At 40.2% G+C, this 20,475-nt stretch overlaps 4 protein-coding genes and 1 non-coding gene across 10 annotated transcripts in view; 3 read left to right on the top strand and 2 right to left on the bottom strand.

Moving 5' to 3' along the window:
• Positions 1 to 784: 784 nt before the first annotated feature.
• lrrc71 (leucine rich repeat containing 71) lies at positions 785 to 6,988 on the top strand. Of its 6 annotated transcripts, none has more exons than XM_067612670.1 (17): positions 785 to 1,091; positions 2,790 to 2,825; positions 2,924 to 3,058; positions 3,327 to 3,434; positions 3,667 to 3,742; positions 3,829 to 3,903; positions 4,085 to 4,153; positions 4,261 to 4,420; positions 4,507 to 4,590; positions 4,714 to 4,788; positions 4,866 to 4,982; positions 5,087 to 5,150; positions 5,247 to 5,320; positions 5,439 to 5,465; positions 5,581 to 5,689; positions 6,219 to 6,310; positions 6,427 to 6,988. In XM_067612670.1, the coding sequence occupies exons 1-17, from the start codon at positions 1,013 to 1,015 to the stop codon at positions 6,544 to 6,546; spliced, it is 1,500 nt and encodes a 499-aa protein (XP_067468771.1). In that variant the 5' UTR covers positions 785 to 1,012; the 3' UTR covers positions 6,547 to 6,988. The 6 variants fall into 6 exon arrangements, with proteins under 6 accessions (XP_067468771.1, XP_067468770.1, XP_067468769.1 ...); XM_067612669.1 differs by having other exon boundaries at positions 786 to 1,091; positions 5,578 to 5,689; XM_067612668.1 differs by having other exon boundaries at positions 787 to 1,091; positions 5,436 to 5,465.
• A 680-nt stretch (positions 6,989 to 7,668) lies between these two features.
• rps27.1 (ribosomal protein S27, isoform 1) lies at positions 7,669 to 10,334 on the top strand. The gene is made up of 4 exons (XM_067612679.1): positions 7,669 to 7,777; positions 8,418 to 8,526; positions 8,660 to 8,770; positions 10,111 to 10,334. Exons 1-4 carry the CDS (start codon positions 7,772 to 7,774, stop codon positions 10,137 to 10,139), a joined length of 255 nt encoding a protein of 84 aa, XP_067468780.1. The 5' UTR covers positions 7,669 to 7,771; the 3' UTR covers positions 10,140 to 10,334.
• Positions 9,658 to 9,787, top strand: LOC137199123 (small nucleolar RNA SNORA35). The gene has a single exon (XR_010931739.1). It is a non-coding gene; the product is annotated as a small nucleolar RNA SNORA35 (small nucleolar RNA).
• On the bottom strand, positions 10,113 to 17,053 carry LOC137198746 (small conductance calcium-activated potassium channel protein 1-like). The gene is made up of 9 exons (XM_067612675.1): positions 16,184 to 17,053; positions 15,561 to 15,656; positions 14,736 to 15,023; positions 13,926 to 14,047; positions 13,547 to 13,688; positions 13,332 to 13,442; positions 12,729 to 12,856; positions 11,576 to 11,645; positions 10,113 to 11,429 (listed from the first exon to the last, which is right to left on the bottom strand). The coding sequence occupies exons 1-9, from the start codon at positions 17,051 to 17,053 to the stop codon at positions 11,193 to 11,195; spliced, it is 2,064 nt and encodes a 687-aa protein (XP_067468776.1). The 3' UTR covers positions 10,113 to 11,192.
• Positions 17,018 to 20,475, bottom strand: part of snx27a (sorting nexin 27a) — a 48,208-nt gene continuing 44,750 nt past the window's right edge. Inside the window, exon 13 of the mRNA XM_067612678.1 lies at positions 17,018 to 17,105. Within this exon, the coding sequence (XP_067468779.1) occupies positions 17,065 to 17,105 (41 nt within the window). The 3' untranslated portion in view covers positions 17,018 to 17,064. The remainder of the gene's footprint in view (positions 17,106 to 20,475) is intronic.

The raw sequence follows: 20,475 nt of genomic DNA on the forward strand, positions 1-20,475 counted from the left end.
TGAATACTCTTTAGATAGTTCACACAAATACAAAACACTGTAGCAACATGTCCAGCTATTTTATTCAAATCCTAAAACTATGATCTATGAAATGTTTAAGATATCTATAGTGATATAAAACAAAGGAAAGCATAAAATCCACACATTAAGAGGGTGGATTATAGAGGATATTTGCCATTGTTTGCTTGATAACTTACTCAAACAAATAATTGATCTTTTTAAAATATAGAAAATAACTTTCTGTGGATTGGGTTACTTTGTTTCAGCACTAGAGTTTCTCAGAAATAACCAGACAATCAGACTAAATTACTACTGTTTTCACTTCTAGCACATTTTGAATCTGAGATACTGTAAATAAATAGCTTTAAAAACATCGTAGGTTTATTTTATAATGTGCAATGGTTCAGCTGATAGAGCCTGAAAGGAGAGTTTAAAGTTAGAAGTTAAATTCCTTCATTTTTTATATTGCAGTCTGGTAATTGTTGCTATATTTACTAAAACTGCAGTGCTGTAGTGTAGAAATGAAAGCCTGTAAAATAAAAATGTGCTTTATTTTACAGGTGGTACAGACAATATATGATATAAGAATGGATTCTCACACCAGAGTCAAAAATGAATATAAATGTAAGTTCTTGCTTCAAGTGAACCGCAACATCCTCAGACTGAACGGAGCAATTTATGGCAACTAACGGTCAAATGACAAGTCTCGCGATATCACAGAACTGTTATATTTAGGAGTTTATTTATTTAGTTATGTGGGGAATTTCAGTCTCAGCACTACTACCATCGTACTAACTACCTACATTTTTGTCTACAAATATTTACTAATGCTTATCTTAAACCCTAAACAAGACAAGTTATGAAGAATTTGCCAGAAAGTCTCGCGTTGGTTGGACTCAGGGTTTCCATAGCAACGCCAGTGACAACCGGTACTTCATTTTGGCTATAGCTACAGCAACACAGCGGCGTTACCTGACTTCTGATGGGTTATATTTAACTTTAAGACACAACAATGTCCAGAAAGAAACACGCAAAAGACAAGACAGAGAAGACGAGTGCTGGGGTCGAGGAAGGAGCCTCGAAAAATGCAGGTTGGAAGACCAGTTATTGACCATCATCATGTCAGACACTAGCGGTTCACTGTTAGCTGACACTGAGGAGTCAAGTGTTTAAATTAACATAATCTGTAGATAAAGTAGAGCTACAGTATGGTGAGTGTGAAGTAAACGTATGTAAGTATAAAGCCTTAATAGACGATTTAATATATAAAGCTATAACAACCCATACAGTGTTAAAAAATATGCCTTATTACAAAATAGTAACGTACAAAGTATTTTAATGCTTTAACTTCAATTACTCAATGCACACCGAGCAGTTTATTCTGCATCATATTTTATAGCCTAAGCTTATATGTAGGCTATAGCATGTACAATATGAATCTGCAAAGTAACTACAAACAATGTCTGTCAATTAAAAATAGAGGATTAAAAAGAACTATGTTTCACCTTGAAATGTATTAATGCTAGTGTAGAAATATAAAGTAGCATGCAATGGAAATACTCAAGTAAAGTACAATTACCTTAAAATATTTATTTAAATACGATTTTACTTAAGCTACAGTAAATGTACATAATTACTTTCTACCACTAAAATCCAAGTAATGTGATTCCATTTTAACAGGCTTGAATGTGCAGCTTTTGAAATTTGTCATAGTTTAGTTTCCATTATCAAAACAAAGTCAGTTTCATAACACTATTGCATGTCTCTTTCTTCATCGTGGGATGTCATGAGTTCAAATTGTGTACATTTTATTTAGATGTCTGTCTGCAGGATAACAACTTAGGAGTAGGGCTGGGCGATAAGGACAAAATCAAATATCACAATATTTTTGACCAAATACCTCAATATCGATATTGCGAGCCAGATAGCATACAGAAGTGGGCCACTTCAGGAAATAATGCAGCACTGCTGGCCTTCTTCTGGTCCGGACAAAATAGATGTGAGCCTTAAATGGCCCACATGTAAAACAGCAAATATGGCCCAAATATCCCAAATCAAATGTGGGTCTTTTTTGGTAAAGATGCAGTGCTCTCAGGTATATGTGTTTTGGATGTGGGCCAGTTCTGGTTTATCTGGTTCGTTCTTGGTTGACATACAGCATTGCTATGGTTTGCTTGTGGCCCAGATCTGGGAAACCACACAGTATGTGGGCCAGATGAAAGTGCCGAAAATGTCAGGTGTGAACCGGATCTGGGCCACAGTAATTTTGCTATCTAGGGACAATATTGTAGGGCACTTTCATAAAATATTTACGCAATGAGATTTTTGATAAATAATCATCAGTAATGTGAATATAATGACTAATTGTATAAAGGCAAATAATAGAACAGCTAGAACAGTCTGGGAAGTTCAGAAAATTACATCACTTTACTGAAACCAGGAAAAGACAACACTTAACTGCTATATCACCGTATTACAATATCCAAAATCTAAGACGATATCCAGTCTCATATCATGATATTGATATAATATTGATATATTGCCCAGCTCTACTTAGGAGTCCATTTTAATGACGCATTTACTCTTTAGCTTTACCCACATCATATCCACTTGGGAAATGTGGAAATTCTTGATTTTAGCATTTTAAAAATGTTAGTAGACGTCAAAGAACGATGCTCAATCACTGGCTATTTCGTCACAACTGTGATTTGGTAACTAACTTTTTTAGCTTCAGCCAAACTGCTTAAGTGGTTGGGTACTAAATATGTGGCCTCTCTGTTGTTCTACAGGACCGACTCCAAATGAAACGCCTGCTCAAACCTTTGGTAAGAAACATTATCAAGGCTGTTGTTCTCTATTTGGTCTTCTGTGACAGTTGATGTTTGTGTGGTAAAAGCTATTATATAAACCCAATATCCTACAGATGAATATCAGTGCTCAGGCAATGTGGAGATTGACTTCCCTGGGCTTTGTGCTCTTCTGGATATGAAGGACATCCCAGCTGTCAGCACCAAGCAACCAGACTCCTCCAATGCCGAAGCTGAAGGAGAGAACACAGGTAAACAAGAGCTTCTCATCATCTCAACAGCACTGAAAGAGACACAGACAGACAGATCATTGAATGCTTGTTGCATATTTTTCACCATTGGTTTTTCAGTGACAGTTAATTGGACACTACTGGCTGTTAACTGGAGAGTTTGTTCACCAGTAGAGCTGATAAGTCCAAAACTGACATATGTGGATTTAAATTAATGCTGGTATTTTTGCTGTATAAGAAATCTGAATGCACACTAATTGTCAGTTTTATCATCTCATTGTACTTTCAGAGGACAGCCAGTCCCAGATAAAGGCAGCACCTTCTTGGCCTAAGCCATGCCTCCAGGTGGAGCTGGAGAATGAAGACCCCTTCAACACCACGAGCATGAAGGTTTCTGGTGAGAACAAAACACAACACAGACAACACAACACAAATTTAAAGTTCTCACTGTTTACTTTCTCATTTGGCTTTCCGAGCCTTCTGCATCAGTAATCATGTCATTCAGGATTTCTGTGCTGAAATGATATAAATGTCATGCTGTGTATCATGTCAGGGATTAAGTGACATGAATTGTCGTTGGAACTTAACAGTATCTTTGTATGTTTTGGTAATTTGTCATCAATACACAGGATGGAAAGTAGAGGAGCAGATTACTCGTGTGCTGAACAAGATGCTTCCTTCCTTGAGCAAACTGCAGAGCCTTCAGTAAGTAATGAGCTGCTGGAGAGAGGTGTCCTCTTGTTACAGAGTGCAGGGTGCATCTGTCACTGTTTTGTTTGTTTGCGTCGCAGGTTTTGGCAGGCCGGACTGACGGATCGAATGTTAATCTCCCTCATGAACACGATATCGTTGTGCTCCAACCTGAGGTGAGCGGATCCTCCCGTCAGTGTCGCTGCAAATCCACTTGGATTCGCAGTAAATGAATCTGAGCAAAAGGATGGGAAGCTAAATTTGAGTCTAAAAATGTCATAAAGTTGCAGAGAGAGGTATACCACAGCATGTCACTGCAGGGTCACTGATGCATCCACTCTTCTGTGTTTGTGGCAGGGTTGTGACATTAGAGGGGAACCCTCTTCCAGAGCAGAGCTACCACCTTCTCTTGTCTGAAGAAAGCGTGTGAGTCACATCTCACATAAAGCACAATACTCTGACACACACACACACACACACACATATAGATGCACAAACATGCCAGATTCATTTTGGGTGTTTCTTTGGTCAAGCCTCACTCACTTGTCCCTGCGAAATAACCGGATAGGAGATGAGGGCGCACGTCTGATCGGGTCCGCTCTCTCAACAACCAGATCTGCTAACAAGAACCTCTGCTCACTCAACCTAGCGTTCAACTGTATTGGCGATGTGGGCGCTGCACATATCGCACAGGTATAATCTAATCTACTGTATGTTCCCCCCTATATGTTACCTTCATGACAGCTAATGTGTTTTCTCCTTCCTGTTTTGTGTTTCAGGGCCTGCGGTTGAATCGTGCGTTGCTCTTTCTCTCACTGTCCAACAATCAGATTGGAGACTCAGGGGCTGCTCATCTGGCTGCGGTATCCATTTACATTTAAAGACTCTAACCTGGGGGATAATGCGTCTAAATCAGTAGTTAAGTTGTTTTAAATTATGTAATGTAATGTGATAAGCCTCCAACCCTTCAACGTGTCCATTTACAGATACTTGGCGAGTTTGCTCTAACTCATGAGGAAGTTGTGGAGAGGAGGAAGCTGCTTCTGGAGAGGATGCAGTCTGTAAGTGCGGCAATGTCTAATTTTAACAACTGAAAATGAATCCAGGCTATAAACACCGTTCTCACTCTGTTCTTTAGTCATCTCTTGGGATCGATGCTGATCAATCTTCTGCTGACCAACTGCCCTCCGACCTCTCAGTGCCCAGCGGCACTTCACAGAGCAAAGGGGAGAACAAAAGTACTTCCAAAAAAAGGGTAAGACGCTAAAAACCAGTGAAACGGACAGTAAAAGGGAATGTTAAAATATGAATGTGCCATAAATAGTCTAAAAAGTAATCTTGGTTTCTGTTAAATTACAGGAACCAGCCAAAAAAGACGAGAAACCGCTCGCCAGCAAAGAGAACCCAAAGTCTAACAAGAAATGTAATTGCTCCTGTTACTGATACACACTTGTTCTATTATCCTGTGACAGCAGGTGTATTCACTTTTTCATTTGTTGTCTCATCAAATGTCTTCTAGCCACTGATCTAAAGGTGCCTCAAAGTAAAGGTAGCAAGTCGGGGGGAAAACAAAAACAAATATCTACACAGGAGGTACCAGAAACATGCTCTCTCAATCTGTGCACCACATTTATATAAACACACACAGTATTTTTCATTTAGTAATTTAATCTTTTTACTATTTTTTGTATTATACTTTGTTTTGCAGCAGGATACATCAAGCACTGCCCTGAATGAGGTTTGTTTTTTGTAATTGTCTTTTAAGACAATATGTTGTTTTTGATGATGAATATGATTCCAACGTACAGCAGGCTGTCATGCACTTGTTTACCTCTCTCTTTCTCCACCAGCAGCTAGAGTCGGTGGAGATAGTGAACCCCCTGCTGGACCAGTCTGTGCAGCACAGGGACGGACAGATCATTCTGCCTGGAAACACAACACTCACCTCCCTCAACCTGTCGGGTCAGTAACTGTGGAGTATTTAGAAAACTGAAATCCCAAAACATTTCATATCCAAGGTATTTCAAACACAACCACAGTTAAGTTTGATGGCAGGAATATTTTCAACTGTCATTAATGGTGAACATCAGTTTCTTCAGAGTTAATGTGCAGAGGTTTCCTCAGATGGAGTTGCATTTAGGTGAACTTATATTACTTTTTTAAACATATAATGCCATCTTTCTTTTTTAATCTCTGTGTTTTGGTTCAATTATATTACTCTTTTTTAATATGCTTTTAGAGAAGTGTTATATATATTTAATAATTTTACCCTTTTTATTGTAAATTATTCAGAGAAGAGATACACAAGAGGTTTATGATTTACAGGTCACATTAGGTTAATTTGATTTCTCCAGGCAAGCGGATGGCTAATTAGCAGCTACTCCTTCAGGGCTCTGCACAAATTAAATTATGAACCCTATTAAGGACATTCACAAAGCCAAAGTTTTTTTTTAAGGAAATCTGTGGTGATGCTGTGTGTTTATTTGTGTAGGAAACAGAATAACGGAGCAGTCGCTGCCCCTGTTCCTGTCGTCACTGCAGATGCAGGCTGAGGGTGGAGGTCTGCTACGTCTCTGTCTGCAGGTGGGTTTCGTGTACAGTGGACTGTTTAATAGTTCTTCCACTGGAGGAACATTTTGAAGTTTGTATACTATGAAGATGCTCTGTATGATTATTTCTGATTTCTCTCTCTCTCTCAGAGAAACCTCTTCCCTCCAGAGTGTGAGTCCTATGTGATGATAAATGAACTGATGGAGCTCAGAGATCCACTCAACGAAAACACTTCTGAACAGAGAGAAGAGGAGGGACAGGGGGCGTAGTGCTGGGAGAACATTCACTTTTACGGACTGTATACTAACTGACACTATACTTTATATTTTTACAGTTATTTAATAATTTTAAAAAAAGTGCTTTCTTCAGTTGTTGTGGCTTTGTGAGACTTGACATGAAGAAATTAAACTGACATTACTAACAGAGATTTTCCACCACAAACCTGTTTGTGAAAAGTTTTCTGATTCTTTATTTCGTTTGCAATACCATGACAGAAAATACAATTAAGAAAAAAAATAATTCACTCTAATTTTACTTAAGTAAAATCATAGATAAAATTAAAAAATAAAAATGTGCACAAATATCAAACATAAAAGCAGTCATAATTTCAGTGTGTCCTTTATGGTCAAACTACTCCACCAGTCAGGAGCTTGTGTGTTTTGTACATCAAACTGCAAACTAGCCAAGAAAAAAAGAAGCTACAGATGAAGTTCATTAAATGTGGAGTAAAATAACATTTATGTGTAGTACTGGAATAAATGTCCATACCTTTTAAAAGATCAGCACTTTAACAACTACTGTGCATAAACTATTACGAGCATGCAGTTTGTTTTTTATTTGGTGTTAATGAGTTTTGTTAACCTGACAGTGTAGCCATTATTCTGTAAATAAACAATTGTAAACATCAACTCAAGGTCCATTTATAATTAAATCGTAGATTTTATAATTCCCTCTTGAAGCACATAATGGTAAAGTTTAATATAATTGAATTTACAATTGTAAACAGAGTGTATTAGAGTTATTCTGTGTAACACTTAAGTGCTTTACCAGGGAGCCTTTCTGGGGCTTTCTGGGTTCCACGGTTCATTTTTGTCATAATTTAAGTATTTAAAAATATTTCGTGACAAAATGGGATGTGGGGTTGTCATGGCAAAGTCAGGGAGTGTTTTAATGTAACTTTGCACTTCCCTTAAGACTTTTCTATAAGTTTTTCCCCCTCTTTTTCATAAAGTATTAAACATTTAATTACCACGGTGCGTATTTGTACATTTGAGGTGATTATTAACAGTTTGAGGAAAATAAAAACTGATTTAAAGTTTGCTAATCCATCCATATGTAAACCACGCTAAACAGGGTGGAGTTTCGACCTCACCAATATGGCCACCGCGCCCTGTTAAATTCGTCACATCCGGCTCGTGCTCAAAGGAACAACCAATATCAACCCCTCGCTTCCGGTAATGCCTCCTTTTCGGCAGCGGCTATTTCCTCGCCAACATGCCAGTGAGTATCCGCGGACCGTTGCAAAATGACATTTTTACCATTTAACGGAGCTTTAGAGAGCCGCTACACGGCTCAATGTCTACGTAAGAAACTAGCGATGCTACTGGTCCCAGTTCTGGTTGCTTTTGTTGAGTTTTGATCCCAGTTTGACACGAATAATTCTGCACATTTGAGCGCATTGCGAGCGCATTGTGACACAAGATGGCCGCGCACACACCGCAAACATGGAGCCAGTTCAACGGAAGATAAGACCGTTGACACCAAATTACACCTAAGTAGCTTTTAACTAATGCTTGTAGGTTGAAACTTGATTATTTTGCCGCTAATCGTCAATTATTTGAAGAATCCGCCTGCGTTTGAACAAAATGCGTAGCCTGCGTTACCCAACCCAAGAAATGTAGGCCATCCGAGGAGCCTTAACAACGTTACAGGCGTCTCATCAGGACAAAACGACAACATCTATGTTTAAATATAGTACCTTTAAGACAAGTAATACATTAAAAAGACTGTCACCGAGCGGGTTAACCATTTGTGTGTGCGTGTAATCGTATTTTTAAGGGATCAGAGTTGACGTGTACATCATGAGGCTCAACCAACGTTGTTTCCTTTTGTTCATTCCCCCTGTTTTTATTTTCTGCAGCTCGCAAAAGACTTGTTGCACCCATCCCCTGAGGAGGAGAAGAGGAGGCACAAGAAGAAGCGTCTTGTTCAGAGTCCCAACTCTTACTTTATGGATGTGAAATGTCCAGGTACATGACTTCAAAACTTAAAAAAAATCCACCCAAAAATGTACAGCCAGTTGCTAAAGTTTGTGGGTTCTTTTTAGAGGAAAAGTTGACTGTGGTGTAAATATTCCCTTTTTTTTTGTCTTATTGTTTTCAGGATGCTACAAGATCACGACGGTGTTCAGCCACGCTCAGACAGTTGTGCTGTGTGTGGGCTGTTCAACAGTCCTGTGTCAGCCCACTGGAGGCAAAGCACGTCTCACAGAGGGTCAGTATCACCTGCAGTATAAAACAATATTTATGGGTTGAACAGCTGGTGTCACAGAAGCTCGGTGTGCTGCGCTGGTCCTTGAATGTGTTGCTGGAATGTAAAATGACTTGTAGGAACCTGAAAAACTTCCACACACTCTGATCTGTGCAAATATTCAACTATTGACACAAACTTCTGTTATGAGACTGTTTTCATGAGCAGCAACAGAACTCAACATGTTGATGCTCTTCAGAAGCTTTAGTGCCATTTTTGATCACCTTTGAATTGGCTTCCACAAATCAACACAGCACTGACAGATTGTTTGCCCAAATCAATCCTAATTCTCTGAACCAGACTTGACTGATGTTTGAGGCTATCCTGACTTTGTTCTTAGTCCCTTTTCACCACAAGTTCTTGAGAATTGGTGTAAACTGAATGAAGTCCAGGGTCTAAATCCTAAATTAGCTTTTTTTTTTTTTTTTGGGCTTACCTCCTTAGGACTGAAAGTGAAATCTGCCATCACTGTTATTTCATTTATTGAGCTGCCAAGTGAAAACTAAACTAATCACATCTGGTGTTACATTAAATATAAAGTAGTATTGGTAAAATAAGAACAAGAGGAAAAACACTAATTCAGATGCAACACTTTCTTGCATGATAGCCAATCAGAAACCTGTTAAGATCCATGTTATTGATTTGACAAAGATTGACAATAGTCTACCAAATACTTAGTGCAATGATGGCTCATTAAGTTATATTGTCTCATTTACTGGGTAGTGTGAAAGGCAACACTCATTAATTCATCAGAACAGGTTCACTGGTTTGTGGCATTTGACTGGTGTTTCAAACCCCGAAAAGATTATTTATATGAATTGTCTTCATGTGAAACATTTATTAGTTTTTGACCGCACTGCTAAGTGACTGGACTTCCTCTATCGTGGTCTTCCAATCTCATTCCAGTGCCAGATCGACCTCAGTTTGCAGAAGGGTTGAGCTAGACCACTGGCCCCCCCCTTTCGAAGGCTGAGAACAAACCTCTTTCATATAGCTACTGTTTAGTACAGCTGGTGGTGTAGTTAATGTATATTTTTTTTAATCTTCATAATGAAATTGTTTGGTCAGTTTTGCTGCCAGGTTGAAGCCTGGTGCTGCATTAGTGTCAACTCTCTGTATTCATAGATGTGTAGCACGTTGTTGGTGGGAGATGTTGGTCTCATCAGTCACATGTTGGGGAAAACGATGACTCTTGTATCAGCACTGTGTAGGACAATAGCGGTGTGCACCGCCTGCAGTATTTCTGTACTGTAAGGCTTCTGTTTTGTCAGCGCTTGTCTGACTGTCATTGTCTCCTCCGGCAGGGTGCTCATTCAGGAGGAAGCAGCACTAGCTGTTCTCCCCGGAGCTGAAGGGGAGAGGAGGGGATGGACCGGTTGATATCAGCGTCTTTGACCCAGCGGTCTGATCTGAAACGAGACCTGAAGATGGACTGGACCAAGTGACTGTCCATGCCGGCAGATCGGTTGTTGCTGTAACTCCACCCTCCAACCCTGTCTCTCTTTAATAAAATATTGTTTTGGCTAAAGTAATGTTTTGTGTGGTTACTTTGCTACTTAAAGTAAATTATTTTCGGTTTGTTAGGATCAAACATTTAATACAACAGCATCATCTTTATTAGAAATGAACAGTTATTGTCATAAGTTACATCTTAATATTACAAACGTTATTCAAATTTCACCAGTTTTATACTACATGATCAGAAAAAAGTGCAGCATTTACAATACAGATGAAGCTACTCACTGACGGAAGTGATCGAGTCCTCAAACAGTTTATTTGGTTGAGTTGATTTATTGAGTGGGACAGAAACTTGTGAAGATTTTATTAATCAATTAATCTGCCAATTATTTTCTCCATTAATGGATTAATTGGTCTTTAAAGCATAATAAATTAGTGAAAAATGACATCCAGTAGCACAAGGTGATGTCATCAGATGGTTCATATGACCAACAGTGGGGGGAAAAAAAATGCAATTTACTGATATTAAACAAAGAAAAGCAGCAAATTCTCACATTTGAGAACCTAAAACCATCAGTAAAATAAAGTATTAATCAAAATAGTTGCTGATTATTTTTCTTTTGATCAAGTAATCAATTTACTCACTGTAGTAGTATTGATGAATATTCAATTCGTGGCAAGTTGTACCTTCACTGCCACTGTCTCCTCACATCTCCACGAGGAATTTCTACAGTTTTATGGCATTTCTGCTACAGAAAACGGGGTTACCTACTTTCAATAAAATTCTACACACTTATGTACAGCCTTGCCCTTTGTATTAACACATTTGTCCACTTCTTTAAGAAAAAAAACATCCCAACATTTTAGCTGCATAATAAGCAGATAACTCCTCAGGGAGCATCTTACGAAGCCTTTCGGTTCTTCTCCATCACCTGCCTCCGGCCTCTCCGCTCACACCAGCAGTCTCTGTGTTCGCCTCCCTCTCCCTGAGCAGGTGGCGGATGGAGGAGTTCTGCGTGGACAGGGTGCTGGACAGTAGCGGCATCAGGCTCCTGAAACCCTCCCTCAACTCCTCCACGTTCTTCTCCAGGCTGTGGATGTGCGTGTCCAGCTCCCCCCTGCAGCCCTGCACCTCGGACAGGACGTCGTACATCAGGCTCTGCATCTGCATCGAGGTTGACGTCCGAGGTGTTGCGATCGGATCCGCGAATAGGAGGGAAAGAAAAGAGGTGTAAAGCGAATATTAGATGCTGCTTTGTTGAGACTTTGGCAGGATGGATATGAGATGATGCGTTCACTTGCCTCTCTCACCTTGCAGAGGTCTACAAGCGTGTTGGCCTGATCTGCCAGTATCCTCTTCTCCATCTTCACCCGCCGCAGCCTGGAGACAAAATAAAGTACTTATAGGTGGTGCAGGAAGTTTGTATAATATTATCACTACTTTTAAAATATAAAAAAAGTGATGAGAACAGAAATTTAAAAGGTCAGTTCACCCAAAGTACTCATATCCTTGAGTAAAAAAAGCAATACTGCAATATAAGAATACTCCATTACAAGTAAAGCGCTGCATTATTAGAGGAAGTATAATTAGAAAAATGTACTTATAGTATCCAAAAACACTCATTATGCAAGAAAATAGCCTCTATGAGTGTTACTATATTATATTACTGTAACAACCACTGTTGTAGCTGGTTGAGGTGAAGCTTATTCTTACTGTTTTATATACTGTTGAGTAGTTTAGTCAATAACAATGCATCTTTTATAAGCTGATCATATGTTATTTAGAAGTAAGCAGTAACTGTCAGGTAAATGTAGTGGAGGAAAAAGTACAATATTTCCCCTCTGAATTTATAGTTATATCCAGGTATAAAACAGCATGAAATGGGAACAATGAAGTAAAGTATCTCAAATTTGTACTTCAGCACAGTAAATGTACTCAGTCACATGCTCCCACTGGTATCTATATCTCAACACCTCGGGACATAAAACTACCTACATGGCTGGGAACTGCACCACTAGAGATACGTTCATGTGTTTTTTCAGTAATTCAGGTAACGGGTCCTTTCACGTGGCTGATCGTTAAATTTCAACTAAGCTTATCGCCTCACGACAAATTTATGCTCCTAATTTTGTCATTTGCTCAGATTACTTAAACATTATTTCCAATTAATCTAATTTTTACTTGTTATATTTGGGCAGGTGATAATGTTGGAGGAAACTATAAGGAGGGGAAGTAGGCGAAGGTTTTATTGGTTTAAATTTTTATTTTCACATACTGGTATTGCACAATGTTTCCCAGGAAGTAAAATAAATATAGTTTTTATAGGAAAGTCCTTTCTTAGGTGTTGAGCAATGAAAAATAGCATTTTTTTTATTAAACAGCATGAACATACAGCACACAAAGTAAAAACGTGTTCTTCTTGCACTGTGCAGAAACAGCTTTAAATGAGGTTAAGTGTCTTACTGTTGGATGGCGAGAAGCAGCTTCCTCTGGTGCATGCGGACTCTGGTGTGGTCTCTCTCTCTCGACAGCTTAGTGTGTTTGTAGATAAGCCAAGTCTCTCTCAGCACATTTGCTGCTGCAATTTTTATCTGGTGACAAAAGACGAAAAGAAAAATCACTCAGGAGAGTTATTTTATGTTTATGAGCATAACCTGAAAGCACCATTATTTACTACACATGCTGAATAACAAACATAAATTCATTTTTTTTCTTATACTCAGCTTTCAAACCTGGTTCTTTTCAGTTCTGACATTTTCTACAAATGAGCGTCAATGTCTTGAAAGAACAAAGACTCGGTTGCTGTTTCGAGTTTTATTGCCACAAGGTAAAATTAACTCACTACACAGGCAACATTTTGTGCTTTTTATGATTTTAGGACTACAAAAGGTTAGGACTATGCCCTTACTCACACAGATGTACACTTGTTTGAGTAAAATGAGTTGATATGTGGTATCCAATCACTGTTATTGGTCTACAGATTCTTTAAGACTGGTTGACAACAAGCTATACTCTGTGCAGAATCTAATTAATTATTAATCAGCAAGTTGGAAATGGGTGTTTTACCATCTTGGAGATGTGGGAGTCCATCATAAAATTGTGAACATGTTTCTCTGCTCTGGTCAGCTCCAGTTTCCTGGCGACCACGGCTACCACCAGGACTGTGCAGCCTGCTCCCTGTGAGAGATTAACATTCACAATCTGATGTTTACCTGAGATTCCTCCTCGATCCATCACAGAGAAAACTTTCATCCTTATCAGTGCAGTGCGTGCTCGCTTACCATTATCCCAGTGAGGAGGCAGATGCTCCGACCACAGTAGGTGTGAGGGACAACGTCTCCGTAACCGATGGACAAGAAGGTGACAGAGACCATCCACAGGGCCTCCATATAGTTGCTACTAAGGTCTCTGTAGTTGTGGTGTCTGCAGGATAAAGATAAACTAAAGTAAACAGGACTGTTCTGATATTTTCTCTTTGACTTTGATGTCATATTGATATCTTGACACGACAGTAGACATTGCTGAGGATTGTGGTTCATCATAATATTTTCATTTAGCTCATATTTGGTCTCTTTCTGGTCCTAAATTCTGCTTTACTGAACTCATCGGACTGTTGTAGCTGAATCTTATTCATCTGTAGACTGACTTTTTATCGCATACCTCTCACAAACATGTAAACCCCACGCCGCCACAATCCACAGAGAGACGCTGAAAATCATCAGCACAGTGCCGGGGTAGGTGGTCATTAGTGTTTTCCCAACAAACCGGGTGTTAAAATGTATCTGGATATCACAACAAAAAAAAAAAAAACAGGATTCATTACGTCATAATTTTGACGGTACTTAGCCAGACTATTTAGGATAGCACCTGTCAGATTATGATTTATATAATACAGAGGAGATGAGGGATAAGAAAACTTGTTCTCAATCTGGCTTGATACATGGATAGCGGGTTTGGCATTGCAGCGGGGAGACAAAGGTCATTTTCGTCACTCTTAAATAGCATTAATAAGGGAAGGGATTAGCCGGGTGGATATTATCGACTGTGGAAAAGAAAGCAGACAAACAGAGGAGAGCTAGTGAGGGACGTAATCAGCATGTGAAACCACTGGGATTCATGGGAGCGAAACTGTGATAGTCACACCTCAAGTGTCACACGTCTACAGACCTCTCGGCCCACCTAGACATAAGACATAAACAGATGTGTGTGAAATGTTCATAATAGAAGCCCAGCCCAAATCATATTCTCAAATAGACTCTTCTATCCCATGAATCAGGTCCCATAAGCAGGTTGCTGCCAACTGCCACAGTTATTAAAATCATAGAAAAGTTTATAGAGAAAATCCTCTCAAAAACTTTCATTTTCTCTCTAATTAAAAATGTTATGATTTTATCACAGTACTATCCAAGGCCGAAACCGAAGTCAAGGCCAAAGCCAGATTCTTAAGGCAGCCAGCGGGTGATCTCACACCTTGTTGAGCGCTCCGATGCTACGGGAAGCGGTGTCAGTGAAGAGGCGGCTGTGCAGCATCATGGCCCGGCCCAGCAGGTACAGCCTCAGGAACATGGGCAGAGCCAGGATGATCTCCAGCTCCGTCTCCGACAGCGACGGGCGCGTCATGGTCTGCTGGAAGTACGCCAACAGACCTACCGGGTATGGGTGGATGGCCACTGCTGCCAGCTCCAGTGCTATCAGAGCCAGACGCTCAGTTGTCATGGCAATCCGCCAATCCTCTGCACCGATGTCATGAACATAGAGCTACCAGAGAGATGGGAATAATGCATTCTAATGAAAACCAGGACCCAACCTTGGGGCCTGAGATAAATCTGTGTGTGTGTGTGTGTGTGTGTGGTGCAAATTTTTAAAGGGATGAGAAAGAAAAAAATATATTCCCGTTTCACCCAATCATGCTTTTTTTCCTGACTTTCCCCCAAGTTTTGCTTTTTTCCTGGAAATACTGGACACTTTCACCTTTTCAGGGCTTTAAAAATCCCTCAAATGAAACCAGGAATTTAAAAGGCCACAAGACAAAAAGTATGAGAACCACTGATATAGAAACTTCAGCTCAGTTTAAATGTAAATTTGCTCTTTAAAAAGAAAAGTACATTTTCAGTTCCTCTTGCAGTGACTATCCAAAAAATGAGATCATTTTAAACAAGCCATGCATGCAAAACAATGATTTTAAAAGGCAAAAAACCTTTTCCAGACACATGTATATAAATCTGACTCACTGGAGGAAAACTTCAAAACAAAAATAACCCAAATTATGTTAATTATGTTATTATGATGAGTTACCTGCACCTCACAGCAGTGGTACGCTATGATGAGGCCAAGCAGGATGACCGTAGACAAACTGATGAAAGACTTGAAAGCGAGGGAGTAGATGGAGCTCTGTGGGTGACAGAAACACACACACACACACACACACACACACACACACACACGCACACACACACACCACATCAGGACATCATTGTCAGCTGATGGCTGTCATTTGTCATTACAAAGCTCAATCTATGAAATGGAAACAGTGATCCTATGTAATCTTATAATCTTACATACATTTAGATAATCCATTTGCTTGATATAATGAACATGATCTTATGGGCATACTGTGCTTTTTCCTGCATTTGGTGGTAGATCAATCAACCAGCTATCATGATTGTGTTTGTGGAAAAAAAGGGAAGTAAAACAACAACAAAAAAAACATCTACGGAGGACAACTACCACAGTACAATATGAACAATGAGTGAAAAGAAAAAGTCGAGTCTTTGGAGAAAACTAGCGATGGGTTCTTTTCACAAGATAATAACTGCAGTCGTGTGGTGTGATTTCTTTTCTTTAAAATTCTTATTTGGCTCCACTTCTCTCAAAAGATTTTTCGAGGCCCTATATAGATTTTCCTTTGACTGTCTGACCTTGCTGTAGACACTCCAGGAGAGCTCCGTCTCCATCACCATCATCACCACGCCGAATATCCCCACAGCCAGAGCGCAGTCGTTCAGCCGCTGCCTCCTCAAAAACAGAGCCCTCCTGCGGACCAGCCGCCAACCAATGTTGTGGGTCTTCCAGTACGGGTCGTCCTTGGCGTCCACCTTGTGTTTTGGGCTGGGCTGTGGACTGGGACCGGTGCTCTGACAGGGACACTCGGCTCCAGGCAGCAGGCCTCTGGCCTCAGACAGGGCAGGGTCCTGACAGCACTGGGACGACTCATCGTGAGGCTGGAGGTCGTCGTCGTCTTTGCTGGTGATGATGATCTCTGGGAGGCTCGGGCGGTCAAGCATCTCCAAGGAAACGTTACCTGACTTCCGGCACCCTCTGCTCTCTGCATCCTTGAAGTCTAAGTGCGGCCTGCAGGGGTTCTTAAAGGGTGACCCACAGGGAGAAACAGGGATGTCAGTGAAAGAGGTGACCTTCTCCTGGAGTCTGTGAGATCCTGTGTTTTTGGCTTTGCACTGATGATTATGCTCCTTGTGTCCTGGATTTTGTCTACTCCCTCCTGATCTTTTGTCACTCTTCTTCTCTTTGCCTTTGGCTTTGTCTCCCTTCCTGTTGGAGCGAGGTGAAGGCGTGACATAAAGTTGGCCGTTGTATAAAGGTGTGGTGGCCATGGCCTGGGTTCTGTCAAGCCACACGGTGTGATCTGCTGTTTGGACCGTGTGGTGTATCCCACACTGCGGGGAGCACGTCTGAGGTGGAGGAACCATCCTCAGCGGGAGGAGGGGGCGCTGGTCCTCCACCTCGTCTCCATCCACCACTGATAAGTTCATAGAGGCGGAGTGCTCCATGGTGAGAGAGTTTATAGGTGAAGATTCACCAGATCTTTTTGAGAAGTTTGAGCTGAGATGGTGAGAAAATGAGAGAGAGAGAAAATAATATTAGATATTGAAGTAGTTTAATCAAGTGAGAACAGCCTTGTGAGGGAAAACTGCAGCTGAAGTTTAACTCATTATTAGTAGCTTAGTCAACAGAGAAGATTATATTATACTCATAGTATGAAAAAAGGTTCATAGTAGTATTCTTAATTGTATTCTTTTGAATTAATCGGTCAATTATACAATTTTAAAATTATTTTTTTTAGATTTGCCAAATGTAAAGAGCAACAAAAATCCAAAAATTTTATCAATCACAAATGTTTTTATATGAGATAAGCAAGATTTGGTCACCACGTTTCCTGAAGTGTAACCTGAAAATGTTTAAATCTTTTCTCTGTGGGTGTATTTCCACAAAGATAATTTTTATTCTTACCTTTTGAATCAGGTTTCCTGGTCTACAAGAAATCTGCCACAAGGAGAAAAAAGGCCTTAACTCTTATGTAGACGACTCTTTTATCTGGTAACTTTCCTGAAGTATTTTAGTATTCAATCTTCTTACAGCCCTGAAGGTCACATCTGCCTGAATCTCAAAGAAGATCCTCCAAATAAAATCCTGTTGCAATTTCCAAAGACTCAAGCAGACCACTTTCAATCAGAGACTGTCCAAAAAAATTAAGGTCGAACACAGTAAAAATGAATCGAGCCACAAAACTGTTCTCCGGTGTGATCAGATCAAAATATTCCAAACGGCCTCGATCTGTCTGTAAGAACTTTCCTGCAATCCATTAGCAGCTTCAACATCATGGGAGCTCCTCCCATAGATATAAGCAGAGGTTATGAACTTCTCCTGCATATGACGACATGTGAGGTAAATACCCATGGATATCCATTACATGTTCGGGCATTTATTCCCTTGTTTGGCCGCATTTCCTGCTTTACGATTGTCCATCAGGGCATCTTCCTTAAAGCTGTGTGGGGCTTAATGACGGCAAAGACTCTAAGTTGCAGATGTTGCAGGGAGCAAAGGCAAAGACTGAGTCATCTGTTAAGAGTTTTTCTAGCCGGGATTGTCAGATGTGTGCGTGTTGATGTGCGTGAGGGGATGTCTGCTTATACGTGGGTGCCCTGTAGTCAAAAATCAGCCTGAACTGACTCTCATAGTCTGAAAAGCGTGACTATTATATTACTTTTCGTGTGTAAATTTTACCAATCGGTGTCATTACTGTCATGGGAGAATTCCAAGTGGGTTATACAAACTAAAGGAAATCTAATCTTCAAAAGAGAATAACGGTCCTCAATATCAGTTCAGCAGATTAATATTGCAGATTAATCAAGTGAGACAGAGATCTGATACTTATGAGCTTATGAAATATCAAATATGTCACCCCTTAACCAAACAATATGCACAGACTGGGGTAGAGTATTAAGCATTAAAGTCATAACAATGACATTCGCCATCATTTATTTATCTAAATCCTTGTGACAGATGGGTGTACAGATAATAGATCTCCCTCCAAATGGAAAGGCCCAAGGAGCAAAGGGTGGGCGGAGCGCATCCGGATAGTAGCAGGATAAAGAAAGGCATTATCTAATCTGAAGACAACATGTATTTAAAGATAGATTGACAGTGAAGGAGGATGGGGAGGGGACGTGACTGTGCACAGGTGGGAGAGCGAAACACACTCTGATCAGCCAGTCTGACTTTTATATCTTGAGATGTCCCTCCAGATGTAAAATAGATTAATTATGCTAAAACTACTCTGTTCCCAGAGACTTAGCCAGATGCTGCTGCTGTCTGGCTTTTTTTTTTTTTGTTTTTTTTTGTTTTGATATTCTGCACACAAGAGGCTCCCAACTGTCTGTGCCTCAGTGCGTGACTGTCAACACCAAACCCATGCGGATGTTGAATACAGACTGTACCTCACATCCTTGCAGAGAACTAGATGGTAAAATATAAGCCAAAGTAAAACTGCTGTGCTGATAGAAAATGTTCTTAAATTACGTTGTCCTTAAGATGCCGAAAGGATATATGCACATCTGCAAGGCTTCAAATTAATTCAAGCCTCCAGCCAAGTGCTTGTAAATCCTGGCCGTAGCTGCCTGGTAGCTAAGTATGTCAATTCTTCTTCCCTCTGTGGCCGCTAGCCAGCACGTCTTCAATTAGCCTCTTCTATTGCAAATCATCCTTTGGCCGCTATGAAACTGAAATTAAACTGGGATATTTCGAGTCCATTAATTGCTGTGGTTGGTAAATGGCAATTTCCTGCCTCTTGCCCTGAATCTTTAGTGAGTGCAAGTTCATCTTCTGGTTGGAATATTAATTGCTTCAGTCTGATCTGTAGGGGTGCATTGGTCAAGAGCTCCTTTTGGATGAAAACAGTGGTAGGTCATTTCTACATTTCATAGGTGAAATGTCATGATAATGGTTAAAGGAATGGTTCAACCTTGCGGAAAATACACTTTTTCACTTTCTTGCTGAGAGTTAAGACGAGAAGATTGATTCCACTCTCACATAGAGTCGGATGGATCTTCTGATCTAACTCTCGGAAAGAAAGTGAATAAGTGTTTCCCACAATTAACATAAAATAACCTTAAGAAATCACACCATAACAGTTTACTTCTGTTCCAACCGCTGCAGGGTTTGCTGTGGCAGAATACAACTGTCTATTCGAAGACAAAAAAAAAAAGGTGAGCGGATGTATGTGCTGGTTTTGTCGATAGCACCCTATTAAGTGTAGGCGACGTGTCAGCGCAGGAGGGGGTTTAATCCAATCAGCAGAGTAATTAAAACACACAGCACAGCAGCCCTGATGGCTGCGTTGTCAGAGGTGGTGTTCAGCGTTTAGCACAGACGGGGGTTGTAGTCATGCCAGGTCAGAGAGATGGCCAACACTGCTGCTGCACAATTAGAGCTACAATCAGTACCAACAAAATTAGAAAAAAACAGCAAATATGCAGTAAGTGGTTTGTGGCAGCATATTATTACCCACATGATGTTCATAAGCCTCATTCTCTTCCTCAAACTATTGTTGATGTGGCTTTAATCCACGTCCTGCTCTGTGTTTTCATTCATCTGCTGTTATTGTTTTCTAATTAGGCTTCTCTTTAAGGCATTGGCTCATCTTCTTGTTTAATTTAGCCCAGTTTCTTCCTCGTTAATTAACACCATCACCTCTTTCAAAAAAAATAAAACACTATTTGCCAGTGCTGTTGAGCTCCAGCCAGCATGCAGTTGGTTAACAAACCACCAGATGTCACCCATGCCTCAGTACCTTCAATCTGTATTTTTATGAGGCTAGTGAATTTTTGGTGTTTGGCTCAGTGTCACACTAGTGCTTGGCGCATAACAACACAAGGAGCTTTTTTTTTTTTTTTTTCACGCTCAGAGATGAACT

This window comes from Thunnus thynnus, chromosome 15, assembly GCF_963924715.1.
Source record: "Thunnus thynnus chromosome 15, fThuThy2.1, whole genome shotgun sequence".
In the NCBI taxonomy this organism is placed as follows: domain Eukaryota; kingdom Metazoa; phylum Chordata; class Actinopteri; order Scombriformes; family Scombridae; genus Thunnus; species Thunnus thynnus.

Bases quoted from the DNA above. Each gene is read 5' to 3' on its own strand.
- lrrc71 (XM_067612667.1), top strand. From the start codon at position 1,013: ATGTCCAGAAAGAAACACGCAAAAGACAAGACAGAGAAGACGAGTGCT. The intron at 4,983-5,086 runs GTAAGACGCTAA...GTTAAATTACAG, and splicing joins AAAGTACTTCCAAAAAAAGG to GAACCAGCCAAAAAAGACGA. The intron at 6,311-6,426 runs GTGGGTTTCGTG...TCTCTCTCTCAG, and splicing joins TGCTACGTCTCTGTCTGCAG to AGAAACCTCTTCCCTCCAGA.
- LOC137198746 (XM_067612675.1), bottom strand. From the start codon at position 17,053: ATGGAGCACTCCGCCTCTATGAACTTATCAGTGGTGGATGGAGACGAG. The intron at 15,657-16,183 runs GTCAGACAGTCA...TGTCACCCACAG, and splicing joins CCTGGAGTGTCTACAGCAAG to AGCTCCATCTACTCCCTCGC. The intron at 13,689-13,925 runs GTATGCGATAAA...TTTATCCTGCAG, and splicing joins GGTTTACATGTTTGTGAGAG to ACACCACAACTACAGAGACC.
- rps27.1 (XM_067612679.1), top strand. The intron at 8,527-8,659 runs GTACATGACTTC...TATTGTTTTCAG, and splicing joins TATGGATGTGAAATGTCCAG to GATGCTACAAGATCACGACG. The intron at 8,771-10,110 runs GTCAGTATCACC...CTCCTCCGGCAG, and splicing joins CAAAGCACGTCTCACAGAGG to GGTGCTCATTCAGGAGGAAG.